The 14,201-nt window shown below is 41.3% G+C and overlaps 1 protein-coding gene across 3 annotated transcripts in view; it reads left to right on the top strand.

Moving 5' to 3' along the window:
* The window catches only part of Cpne4 (copine 4), a 477,370-nt gene that overhangs the window by 419,248 nt on the left and 43,921 nt on the right, over positions 1–14,201 (top strand). For all 3 annotated transcript variants that reach the window (XM_036193242.1, XM_036193244.1, XM_036193243.1), the window contains exons 8-9: positions 10,136–10,234; positions 13,813–13,899. In XM_036193242.1, the coding sequence (XP_036049135.1) occupies positions 10,136–10,234; positions 13,813–13,899 (186 nt within the window). The remainder of the gene's footprint in view (positions 1–10,135; positions 10,235–13,812; positions 13,900–14,201) is intronic.

Genomic DNA, 14,201 nt, shown 5'->3' on the forward strand with positions numbered 1-14,201 from the left:
TTACTAGCTAAACAAAGTGCAATATTGGAATTATGTACTCATTCTGTCCAATAGATTATCTCTAGAATTGATATAACTACTGAACTTTAAAAGATTTTATTGTTGATTCAGTGGATCATGTTCTCGTGGTGTCCCCAATCCCCTGTGATTCTTACAGTCTTTCCTCCTCCTCTTCCAACATGGGCTCACAGAGACTGAAAGGGCAAGCACGGGGCCTGCATTGGTCTGCACCAAGTCCTCTGCATATCTGTTACAGCTACTAACTTTGTGTTCCTGTGAGACCCCCTAACAATGGGAGCAGGTGTGCCTGACTCTTTTGTCTGCTCTTGAGACCACTTTCCTACTGTTGGGTTGCTTTGTCCAGCTTTGATAGGAGTGTTTTTGACTTGTCTTGTTGTACCTTGTTTTGTCCTGTTTGGCTATCACCTCTTGGAAGCCTGTTCTTTTCTAAAGAAGAAATGGAGAGGTGGGGAGTAGATCTAGGGGAGAGAGGAGGTGGGGAGAGCTGGGAGAAAGGGAGGAAGGGGAAACTATCATTGGTATCTATTATATGAGGGGAAAATCTATTTTCAATACAAATTTAAAAAGGAAGATTTTGTTGTCTTTTAACACATCAGAAACTCCATTTAAAAAGCCCTTCACTAAAGAAGAGTAAAATAACATAGGATGAATAAATAAAAGAATGAAATGGTATATAAAGGAGCTCTTGAAACCTTTGCTTAGGTGTTTTGAAGGTAGAATTTATGTTCATTGATTGTAGTTTTCTACAGGAAAGCAGTTTGATTTTAATTGGGATCTCAGGCTCTGCTAGGGTATTGACTTTGTATCCTTTACTAGACAGTTGGAGTTTCAGAACACTTTATATTCACAGCTTTTCAAAGTGTTCCCTATTTGAAAGTTACCATTGGTGTCTTGTACCCATGCTTATTTGAGAGCAGATAAAAAGGCATGGTGTGGCTGTGGTTGCCTTCACAAGACCTCCACTAGATCAAGCCTATCAGAATTCCAGCATGGATAGAAGCAGGGGCTTTGGAGGCACAATTCCTAGCAGAGGGTCTAATGAAGGAAGGAGCGTCAATTTTCCTTAGGGGTGCAGTCCCTAGTAGGTTGCCCATACTACAATGGATTTTCATATCCATGCACATGTGGTCAGCACTAATTGGATTCATAGGGTAATAATAATAATAGTTATTATTTTTTTAACTGACATGAAATTGAAATAGTGATGGCCTGGGAGCTCCTAGGGGAAGCTACAGAAATGTAGTAGATGGTGCATATGATCAAAATACATTGCATATGTGTATGAATTTTTCAAGGAATAAATATATATTGTATTTTATTTAAAAAAAATATAAGAAGTGGGCAGTTTACCTTAGGATAGCCAAGATGGAAGGTTGGCCGTGAGACTATGCAGTGACTTGGTATAGAACATCATTCATCATGGAAAATGGAAATTATATGGAAACAAATGGAGTAATTGGTTATAACAGTGGGGCCTGAAGAGCACAGGGTGACAGAGTGACTAGCTGACTTGTCAGAATAGCGGAATAGGAGAACTCCTTGCTGCTTGGGAGGTTGACCAGATGACTCACTTGCTAGGGATTCTTTGAATTCTAAATGGTTCTTAGGGTTAAGTACTTTATAAGCTCTGCTAATACTTGGCCTATTCAAATGTTCCTGGAGCTGAGGCAGTGTGGCAAAATTCCCATCTTCACCATTTCCCCCGGGTAATTTTTTTAACCTAAACTTCGCAAACTGAAGATAATACAAATCCATTGGAATAAAAATAACTTAACCACTACAAACCACTTAGAAAAGGCCCCAGCTGCAGATCTGACAGGTGGTGAGTGCAGCTCAGTATCTTTCTTCTTCTATCTTCACTTTGGATCTCTGTGCTCAGACTCCTTATGGGCAGAATTGGGACAGTTTTTCTCTCTTTGCCCTTCTGATACCTCACAACTGATAGGTCAGGCAGGTAAACTATGCACAGCTTTGAATTCACCAGAACTAAAGGTGCATAAAACCCCAAGAAAATAAGGAACATAGAGAGCATAAAAGAGAAAGGAGAGTGAGAGTCTGGGGGATCAGCCCTCACCACAAAGCCTTTGGTGAGCTACATAAATAATTTGCCTGGCCAACTTCCGTAAGGCTTTAGGACTTTAGGCATTGTTTAGGTCTACCAGGCATAATGAGAGCTACAGAGATGCTGCCAACACATTGATTGTTACACAGCACAGAAGACAAGGTATTTCACATACTTTGTTCTTGTGTGATACAGATTTATAAAAACTGCACTATTCACATGAGTGCCCCAAGGAATCTGCATTATTTGATTTATTATAAGGAAACTATGCCTTGCCTCAAGTTGGTCATAAAATTTTTAGTATCCTATGCTCAGTCATAATTTGCAAATCATTTCACTCTGAATTTCTAATTTTAAAAATAAAGGAATTAAAAGCATGAAAGGAAAATCACTTAAACCAACACCACAGAATATGTCCATTGCTTCTTCTCTTAGCTCAGAGACATCTTACTGACCTGGCTAACAATTTCTTTTGTGAGGTCATTTATAGTCATTCTACTGCTGCCACAAATCTTGTCTCATTTTGATGTTCTCAACAATTCTATATGAACAATGCAGGCAGATGGGCAGAAGCATTTGCTTTCCATGAAAAGGCTAAAACCCAGAGATGTGATGCTACTGTTGTTTTCTGATTTGTTATTGTTTTTGTTTATTTATTTTCCTATTGTTGTGAATGAGTTCCTCTCTTATGAAGTGAACCATTTATGAGATACATAGTTGGCAAATATTTCCCCCATTCTATTAATTAGTCCCTTTGTTGTATAGGTCTTTAGTATGCTATATTTTTGTCTGTCTGCTTTTGCTTTTATTGCTGTATTGGCATAATATCCAAGAAGTCATTGCTGAGACAAATATCCTGAAAATTTTCTCTGATTTCATCTTGGTGTGCATGGTTTGGTTCTCATGTTTAAGTCATTCATCCAAAAGTTGTTTTCTGTTCTTGCATGAGATAAGAATCCAGCTTCATTCTTCAACATGGGGGTATAAGCTCGGATAACCATTCTATACTTTTTAATCATGAAATCTTTGCTATTTGTGTAGTATTGATGAAATTGGTGAGATTCTAGAAAGACTGAGTTTTGATCCCCACTACACTGAATAGATTTGTAGAAGCCATGTCTAGACCATCGTGATTGTTAGATTTGTCAACTTGACAAAAAAAAATCTAGACTCACCTGAGAAATAGGCTTCAGAGCATGTCTGTGGGGTGTTATTATGATTGTGTTAACTCAGATGGGAAGGCCCACTTCTGCAGTTTTTGGCTGGGGTCCTGGTCTGTACAAGTAAAGAAAAGGACCCAATCAGCATGCATCTTCTTGGTCTCAATTTCCTGGCCATGGATGGGATGTGACTAGCTACTTCAAGTTCCTCCCCTAGTACCTCCCCACCATGATGGACTGACTATGCCCTTGAACTAAGCCAGAAGAAACCTTTTCTCCCTTAAGTTACTTTTCTCAGACCACTTTATCACAGCAATAGGAAAAGGAACTAATGCAATCAATTCCCTTGTCTGTAAGAAGAATATTGATCAAACCATCTGCCAAGCTTACATGTTTTCTGATTCTAGCCTCAGCTCCTCTGAGAGCTGTGAGAACTTTTTGCTTACAGGAGCTTTGCAAGGCTGAGCTCTCCCAGATGTGTCAAGACTTCCTCATTGAGTAACACCAAGGCATCTCACCTCTGTCTCCATTTTTCTGAGGAAGTTTAATCTGTTTGCTTTCACCAAGATGCATTTCCTTCTCAGCCACACCAGAGCTCTGTGGCAGAAAGTAATTGACAACAGGATTTTTAAAAATCCATCTGCCTCAGTATCTTCCTTCCTTTGGGACACCTTCTGAGAATTTTCAACACAAAATTTTATAACAGCTACATTAAGAGAAACTTGATACCTTAAAAAGCAGGACCAGGCCTAGCATGCTTTTAATCCCAACAGCACTTGGGAGGCAGAGACAGGCTTTGTGAGTTAGAGGCCAGCCTGGTCTACAGAGCTAGTTCCAGGATAACCAGGGATACACAGTGAAACCCTGGCTTGGAAAACAACACACACACACACACACACACACACACACACACACACACACACACAGCCACATCAAAGGTTGTGTACCTGCTCCTGGAGACCCTGACAGGAAATTTCTCAAGCTCCACTCATCCTCCCTAGGAGGGTTCAGTGGTCCTCACTTTCTTCACAAGCTAGAGAGCACTTTACAAACATCTGGGATGCTATGATTGGCATGTGAAGGAGGGGCAACCAACCCAAGCATGACAGGAAATCAAAGTAATATGTTTGTACTACTTCCAATAAACAAGGGGGCTTCAGTTCTCTTTGCCTGTGCAAGCAATGCTTAAAAGGTTCCCTACATTTCTTTTCTCTTATTTGCATCTGTCTTCTGTGCCTGTTAATGAGCTCCTCCAAAAGGCAGAGAGTGTTAGGGTCTATAAGAAGTCCCATCAAAGACCACCAGTCATGTATGCAATCAGCAAGAGTGGTTTTTTTTTTTTTGTTTTTTTTTTTTTTATAAAAAAATTCCAGCATGCTGGGGTCAAACCATCTGACAAAGTGGCAAAATGGTGACCCCCACTCCAAGAAAAGCTCACAGGCTCTTTTTAAGCAGGATTAGGTGAATTCCAGCTGTGGTTAAGGGTCTGTTTGCAGTGTCAGGGATCTGTTTGACTGAAAATAGCAAGAATAGTTCCTGTGTGTGGCTGGGTAGGACCCTGATTGGCTACTAGATTGGATGTATGTCCTGAGGGTCTGATTGAAGCCAGACACAGTCAACATAGGATGGTGGGGTAATGTGGGGCAGAAGTCTTAGAAAACTGGCCCCTGAGGAAAAAAAAACAAACAAGAAAAAAATGACCCTTTTAGGGTCAGTCCTGTTATAAGAAGGGACAGCCACTTCAAGAGTAAGTCTCTGAGTGCCAGATTCAGGCATTAGGTGGGACACAGTTGTTATAAGCCTTGAACAGAAGAAGTCCCAGGAGACTCTCTTCTTTTATGTCTAGGCCAGATAAGCTTTCTTCTGGTTCTTGTTCCATGTAATAAATGATTGTCACTAAGGAGGTACTGGCAAAGACAGACAGATAAAGGGAGAAGGATGGAAGGAGTAGAGAGATCTCATCAAGATCATTATAAGAGCTCAATCCATGGTATTACACAGTGTGATGATCCCAATCCTTATATTTGGGGGATAAGCTATTTGGGGAATGACTGAATCATTGAGCTTTTCCCCACTGTCTGTTGGAGGAATTAAAAAGGGATTCTCATAAGTCTTCCCAAAGCTACATTGCATTGCTTAGTGTCCTAGTTTGCTGTGATAAATACCATGACCAAAAGCAACTTGGTGAGAAAAGGGTTTATTGGCTTACATGTCTTTATCACAGTCATTCAGGAAGGAAACTAAGTAAGAACTCTAGCATGCAAGAAGTAAAGCAGAGACTAGGGAGGAATGATGCTTACTGGCTTGTTCCCCATGGCTCACAGCCTGGCTTTCTATACATTCCATGGCCATGTGCCCAGCAACGTTACAATCTATAGTGAGCTAGGCTTTCCCACATCAATCATTAAATGACTGCAGACCAGTTGTATGACACAAACTCTTCAGCATTTCAACCAAAATGAGCAAAGCTCTTCTTTGACTTCAAATTGTGCCCTGCAACTAGAAATAACCTTGCCATGCCCAAGTTAGATGACAGCTCGAAGACATCCCCAAAGTCACTCATTGCTTCCCTCATTTAGGCTTTCCCACTCTGGATCCTGTATATGAACCTCCCTGCAAATATGCTTGGACATCCCTACCAATGAAACAGATACTTTGTAAATGCATTTTTGGGTTTTGAGCCAAGTTAATTATTAGTAAGAATTTGTTTGCTTCGTTCTTTTCAAATGTCTGTTTTTTCTGCTTTTGGAGTCATAATCATTTATGAGTCCTTTTCCTATGGCCACTCTCTGAGTGATTCTCAACAGACTGGGCACTAAATCTCAGAGGCCAAGAGCAGCAGAGATCTGTTTCCTGTGTGCATGTATGTCTACCATGCATTATCAGGGAGCTGCACTGAGAAAACTCAGTGAGGGCCTCAGGTCAACACAACAGCTTACCATGGTGTTGATCACCAAGACACAGACAGAGACAAAACATGAAAACACACTCTGGTCCTTCGTGCTTCCTTCCAAAAGTGCTCAGAACTCTTCCTTGCACATCATTGCCTAGTGCAGATCCTGTGGCCATTCCCAAACCTGAGGGGACAGAGAAATGGAGCTTTACTCTGTGATTGGGAGGGAAAACAAGTAGTCTCACAGCATCAGAGGCAAACTCAGAAATGAGAGAGGGTCATTTTTATAAGTAGGAGAATTTTCAAGCCTTCCTCCCTGTGGTAGTAATTTACTTTTAACATTTGTCAATTGAGGAAACTGAAAAACCAGAATATTAGAGCAGATTTCAAAACATGATTTTAGCAGAATTTCCCTTGTTATTGTGGGGTTCTAATTTTGGTGTTGTGGTGTTTTTTTTTTGTTTGTTTGTTTTGAAGCAGAATTGGTATTTATTTAAAAATAGAGAAGGCACTCAAAGGAAGAATAAAGCACACAGAGCATGGGTGTGGGCTTCTCAAAGAACAGTCACATACTTAACTGTTTATAATAGTCATGTATAAGATTTAGGTGATCTCTAAATGTTTTTATTTTATTATGAGTAATTATGGATTTCATTATAATATCTTACATGCACATATGTTTCAATAATAAACTCTAAGTAAAAGAAATTGAGGGGTTGGAGAGATGGCTGAGTTAATAAAGTATTTGCCATATAAACACACGGACTCAAGTCTGATTCTAGCACCCACATATATAAAGCCGGGTGTGGCAATGTATATTTATAATCCCAGTACTGGGGAGACAGCAAGATCCCTGGGGCTTACTGGACAGCCAGTATAGCCAAACTGACAAGCCCTAAGTTCAGTGAGAGTGTCTCCCTCAATTAAGGTAGAAAGTTGTTGGAAAACGCCAGTGTTGATCTCTGGCCGACATACATGCATGCACACCCACACCCATATCTATTGCAACTTACACAGAAATGTGTATGCACACACACAAGCACACAATGATACACTCAAGAACTAGAGTCCATATCACTACATAAGCCAGTGACCTCTACAGTAATTTTGTGGTGCTCTACTCCTCAGACTCACCTGCCAGCCCCAGCTCCACACTCCTGATTTCCACTCAGTTCCCAGGCAACACTGATTTCTGGTAGGTCCCCCTTCTACTTCATTCAGCTTTCTGGTATGTCCCTAGAACATGAATATGATGCCTGCTCTTTACTCTACAAGTAACCATCAACACAATGCTGGGGCGGGCAGAACTCTGACAGAAATCCCAGGGTTCACAGGAGACAGGATGTGGTGGCAACGCTAGGAAATTGAATCAGACTCATTGTCTCCAAAGTATTGTGTGGTTTCTGTTGTTTGTTTGACCTCCTTCTGCCTTGTTGGCTGACTCTGTCAGTCAATATTCTGTCACTATGACAAAAATACCTGAGATGATCAACTCAATAAGAGGAAAGATTTCTGTTGGCTTGCAATTCTGGGAGCTGCAGTACGTGGTCAGTAAGCCCATGGCTTTGGGGCCCAAGTCAAAGCAGAATATCATAGTAAGAGCATATGGCCAAGGGGACCCGCTCACCTGAAGGGGGCTGTGAAACAAAAAGAGGAAGAAGAGGGCCCGGAGTCTTGTGTTTGCTTGAATGCAAAATGTTTCCCATAGGCTCACATATTTTAATACTTGGTCCCTGGTTGATGACACTATTTGGGGGAGGTTGTGGAAGATTGAGAAAGTGGAGTCTTGTCGGGTGAAGTACATCATTGAGGAACGGCTTTAACAGTATACAGCCTTGTCCCCATTTCAGTTTGCTCTCTGTTTCTTGTGTGTGGATAAATATGTGACCTCTCAGCTTCCTGCTCCAACAGCCATGCCCATCTACTGTCATGTCTCTTCATCGTTACACTCTCCCTCTGGAACTATAAGCCAAAATAAGTCACTTGGGGTCATGGTATTTTACCAGACAAACAAACAAGCGAACAAACAAAAACCCTAATATGGGTCCTAATATCTACTTCTAGGGCACACCAAACTTTCTTCTCTGTCCAATCTCCTGAAACTTCCACCATGTTCTGATAAGTGACCCGGGATGGAAACCAAGCATGAGTCTTTAATGTGTGGGTCTCTGAATTCATTCAAGATCCAATGCACAGCAGCCCATCTTCAGCCTTCTCATGGAAACTGCTCAAATTATTATCAGCTCTCAACCCTGGGTCTCTAATTATCAAAGAAAAATTACAGTTGCCCTTACTGTTTCAGCAAAGTAATTTAATTCCCTTTGTCCTCACTTCTTCCATTCTGATTTGTGCTGATGCATTCTTTCTTCACAGAAAATATTGTTAATGTTTTCTAAGCAAAAGGATTTCTAACAAATCCTCCATGCCTAAGGAGAGAGAAGCTGAGAAATTAGTTTTTTCAAGATATCTCAAACAGAAAAGTTAAAGTCTTGGCAAAACAAGTGTCTTACATTCTCACCCACCTCACTTTTTGTTATTTAGAAAATTGTTTCTAGAATATCTTAAGCATGGATTATAAGAAGTAAATTTAGAAATACTGATGGCAATAAGATCATGGAAGATCTTGGAAGACCTATTGGGTGATATTCATTTTTTATTCAATCAGGTAATTAGCATAATTAATAGATCTTGGGGGTAGAAAAATAGAGGGGAGGCCAGGAGGCCACCTAGGTGGCTATTGTAGTAACAGGTTAAGATGAAGTAGAGAAAGAATGGAGTCAAGCAATGTGTAGCAGAGATCATGGAGAGAACTGATGTGGGACATGTGAGGACAAATATGAATATTGGGGATGGTGCCCATTTTCAGTTTGTAGTAGCTACATGGATGTAGGTGCAATTTATTGTAACAAAAAATTAATGTGTAAAAATGTATCTGGGGTTGGGGCATACTTTTGTACATGTGTAAGGCATCCCACATGATCCAGGAAGAGGTCTTCAGTTTGGTTTCTTGGGAAGACTGAACAGTAGGAATCTGAAGTCTGGGGGAAGACGGAGATAGTTTGTGGACACTGGTGTTTTATAAGGTACCTCTGAGTAAAAGTCATTCTTGCTCTCTTGACCTAATTAAAGGTTCTTGTGATGTCCCATTGGCTTAAAATATAAATATGCCATTGTTTCTAAAGATCACAGTCTAACTTTCAGTCTAGAAAACAATCAGGACCTTCCTCTTCACCTAGTTATGCAGCCAATCAGAGAGCTTGTTGTTGATTTAATTTAGTCACTATAGGAAGTATTGCTGGGACACCAAAATCTACCTGTAACAGTGGTAGATGGATCTCTCTTGTTAGATATGAACAGCCACAGCTGGGTGATGGATGTGTGATATTTACCAGGGTGCTTTATTGGTCACTGTCATCCATTCATTTCTCCTGAAGGTGCCGTGAAAGCTTTCACTTTTTAACCTTTTCATTTGCTTTTGTTGGCATTTACTTTTATCATCAAGAAAATAGAAAAAATAAGACTAATATTATTCTATCAAAATCACTAACAGGCTACTGTTCTGAAAGCTATAAATATGTGAACTCAGATATCTTCTTCAGCTATAAACCAGAGACTATCTGTGATGGTTTAAAAAAATTAAAAAACAGAACTGGGGAGAAAAGGCATTGGAATTAGAGGCAGGATGGACAATTACCTTCAAGCCTCAGGCTTCCATTCAGTAGATGGGCCTTCTAACCAGTCACAGCTTTCTCCTCTGGGTCTTATTGGCTTCTTCTGAAAATACTGATAAGTTATTGCAGTGCCTGATGCGGCACAGGGATGTTTGGAGGTTGCAGCTCACAAATCCAAGTAAAAAGCTATGGAAACCAAAGAGATATTACATCAAGCTTTTCTTATAGACCAAACATCTTTCAGATACTCCACCTCATAAAGTTCACTCTGCCTGTAGCTGCTGTGATAAAAATCTTGGGAGAAAACAATCATCCTTTTGTCTTGCAGTGCATAGTATGGGACTGGGACTCGAATGGCAAGCATGACTTTATTGGAGAATTCACCTCCACCTTCAAGGAGATGAGAGGAGCCATGGAAGGGAAACAGGTAGGTGGCGTTGCCTCAGACACTCTCTAGGATGCACCTTTAAATGAAAGTGGAAGTGCCAGAGGCAAACCTTCCATTTATGATTGGGTCTGATGGAAAGGGAGGATTATAGGATTTGATTCTAGAACAATCCTAATGAAAGCCATTCTGTGACCTTGTCAAGATATCACCCCAAAATAGAAGTTTCTCTATAGGAAAAATAGAGAGGTTCAAAAAATAAATGTCTAGTTTCCTTTAGCTACACAATCTTGGAAAAGTAGCATTGCTTTCCCAAGGGCCACAATTAAAGTCAACACTAAATTATAAGCAGTCACTCTCTGGATAACAAGGAACACAGCTAGAGAAACTGCTGCTGCATTCAATGTACAGAGCCAGGCCCCATCAAGCTAGTAAGTCAATGCCAGCTTACCATCACCACCTGCTGCAATCCTGAAGTGTCTCGTAAGGTTGTAGCTTGCTCTCTTCTATAAACAGAAATAGTCAAATCAATAAATAGGGGAAACATTTCATCTTTGAGTTCCCAAGAGGCCATTAAAAGTAAGACTATAACATCCATCATGACTGAAGACCACCAAGGCTAGATACTTCCAGATAAACAGAGATAAATCTGTAATTCCCACTGAGACCATGAAATGCATGCCACTGTACTCTTCTGTATCTGGGAGATACCAGGAGAACTTAGTTCTGCCTCAAACCCCTGTGCTGACACATTTATATGGTGGGAACAATTCTCTTCTTCAGTGATTTTACATCATCTACTGTGCCTGGCTCCAGGTGTGCAGTGACCAGCCACGCCACCATGGTCTCTGCTCTCCTGAAGCTAACAAACTGAGGGGAGCCAAAGTAGAGTCTAAACATGAACCAAAGAAACAAAAACCTAAAAGACAATTACAGCTTGTGACCAATGTTTTTTTAAAAAAGACAAGACTGAGAAGATGGCTCCCCTGGTAAGGTACTTTCTGCCAAGCCTGAAGCCTAAGCTTGATGCCTGGGAGCCAAAAAGTAGAAGAAGAGAACCAACTCCTGGATGTTGTCCTCTGACCTCCACACATGTGCGTGGATTATTCATATGTCCATACCTACATACATACACATAAACACACACACATGTATGTCAAAATAAACAAATCAATAAATAAGATGAAAATAGTTTAGTTACAAAGTGAGTCACAAGGTAAAAGGTAACATTTAACTCCATACCCTTTAAGGATGAGAAGAAGCCCATTTGGCACTGAGTAAGGGAAAAGCAATTCAGGCAGAGGGAAGAACATTTTGAGATACTAAGGCAGGAAAGAGCTTGGTGTGCTTGAGGTCTTGGAAAGGGACCAGTATGTCAGGTGCAGAGAGGGTGAGGTGACCTTGCATGGAAAGGGGTCAAAGACAGAGCAGAGGCCAAGAAGAGCTGGCCCTAATTGCATCCTCTGAATGTTATAAGGACACATTCAAACTGTGTTCTGCAGTATGGGGGCCACCAACCACATGTGACTGTGTTCTTAGATCCACCTGTCAGTAATATTAGCCACATTCCAAGTGCTTAATAGCCTCATGCCGCTGGTGACTGTCATTAGATGATGAGGCCATGGAATATCCCCATCATTGCAGAAAGTTTCATTGGGTGATGTTGAAAAGGATCAAACTGGTTTGAACTTGTTGAAGGATTATGTTAGCTGTCCTGGGGCAGTTGGTAGAGTGCTTACTGTATAAGCATAAAGGCCTGAGTTTGATCCCCAGAGCTCATGTTCGAAAGCCAGGCCTGCACATACATATGCACCCACATACACACACCCACGCACACAGAGACAGACAGACACATATACACACATACAGAGAGAGAGAGAGAGAGACAGAGACAGAGACAGAGAGACAGAGACTATGCCTTGGCTTGTGTGTAAGCATTTACAGAGAAAAGAGGAAGAGCCTAGTCAGCCTGTTAGGAAGCCACTACCATGGTGGAACAAGATGAGCTAATGACCGAGACTAAATGGCAATGGACAGAAATAAGAGTATGAGATGTAAGATATGTTGCAACTAAGAACTGTAAGATTTGTTGAGAGACTGGAGAATGGGCGGGAGGAAAAGGATGATGCAATGGTCCTGAGGTGAGGAAGTTTGGTGGGAGGTCCAGTTTGTGAAGAAAGTCGGAGAATCGGGTTTTGCAGGAACTGCCATAGAGGGTTGCTTACTTAAAAGGATATTCTAGGTGCTATCAAAGAGAAAACATTAAAATTGAGTGAAGATGTGAGTAAATAGAGAGAGCTGACAGATGGGAGGGTGGGAGCCTTGAACCTGAGGACCCAGTATACTTCATCAGAGGGAAAAAGAGGAGCCCCATGGTTCACACTCCTTTTCCCTGCCTGGTGCTGACAGAACAGGGTAATTTCTTAACTAATCTTCATTAATTCTTGAGTATCCCATAAGCATCTTTAGTTTGAGATGATCAAGGGGAAGTCTTGCAATACCAAATAGGAGGACCTGCTGGGTAGTGAGACATTACTGTTACCTGCTGCTGAGTAACGAATTGTGTGCTAATTTCCTACCTGAGAACAGCATTATTACTTCACATTTTTTGGGGGGGTTTGGCAATTTTGCCTGGTTCACTCAGGATAGCTCCTCTCTGCCCCTTATGATGCCATGAAACTCTCATGTTTTTGTGCATATGCAGCAGAGATGGCTGGTGAAGCTTTCCATATGTGTCTTTTATTGTTGTTATGGTGGTGGTGGTGGTGGTGGTGGTGGTGGTGGTGGTGGTGGTGGTGGTGGTGGCAGCGGCGGTGGCAATGGTGCTGGTGCCAGTGGTGGCGGTTTTATCCTGCAATGCATAATTTTTTTTAAAAGGTGATAAAATAAAACTTCAAAGCAGGAAAAGGCAGTTTCAGAACACTAGTGTTTCTCCAGCTTCTATTCTCACAACATTTTTAATGTCCCATTGGCTAAAACAATCCACATAACTAATGCATGGGCACTGGGGCCATTGGAGGCCATTGAAGTGTCAGTCTAGCCTGATCACACCTGCCTCCAAAGCTGCTTCTTTTTGATTATCAGGAGTAAACTTTTGTGTCCTGAGTGCAAGCCTCAGGGTCCGACTCCTTCAGGGTCACAAAGAGAAATTTCCAGTGAACGTGGGGTGTTTGGCTCTCAGTTGTTTCTGCCTTGTGAATTCTTCTGTAGTCTGGAAGAGCTGAAAACTGTTCTAAATAGCTACTGGTTAGTTACTCAGTTCTCAGTCCTTCCTGAGGCTCTGGTTCTGTCCTTCAAAGAGTGTCCTCTGAAATCAAAGCCAAGAGAAGGGCTGAGAACTGAGGAATCATAAGCTCAGATTTAGAGAAGAGAAATCCAAGGCACGGAGGAGTCAAGCAGCATCATGGGACACATAGCTGGGACATGAAGGCATGGGATATGCACCAGGCAGTCCATTGTCTCAGTCAATCACTCTCCCTTACTGTTTTTATGGATGCCAGAGTTACTACCCAGAGACCATTTTCCAGTTATCTAGTTCCATGTGCGTGTCTCCAGAAGCTTGAACTCATCAAAATTCTTGACTTCGCAAAGGCACTCATGTTTGATCCTGTTTGATGTAGGTACAGTGGGAATGCATCAACCCCAAGTACAAGGCCAAGAAGAAGAATTACAAGAACTCAGGCATGGTGATTCTAAACCAGTGCAAGGTATGTGTAATCCCCTTTCTACCAGGAGCAAACTGCTATAGTCTTGAAGGAGTTCAAATCATGTGATCAAAGGAAAAGAGATTTTACAAGAGAATAACCTTCTCTAAGACAAAATTCATAAAACTGATGTAGCACTAGACAAAGGAAATGAAATGCTATTATGAATAGCCTAAAAGCTGTGACAGACCAATTCTACCTTCCCCTTCCCAGGGACAGTCTTGCCCCAAAGGATAAGGAACTACAGGTCATAACTCAATCTCTTCCAGGCACAAAGCAATTCTCAAGGAAGATACTCAAGTTGT

The sequence above is a fragment of the Onychomys torridus genome, chromosome 7, assembly GCF_903995425.1.
Source record: "Onychomys torridus chromosome 7, mOncTor1.1, whole genome shotgun sequence".
NCBI classification, from domain to species: Eukaryota; Metazoa; Chordata; class Mammalia; order Rodentia; family Cricetidae; genus Onychomys; species Onychomys torridus.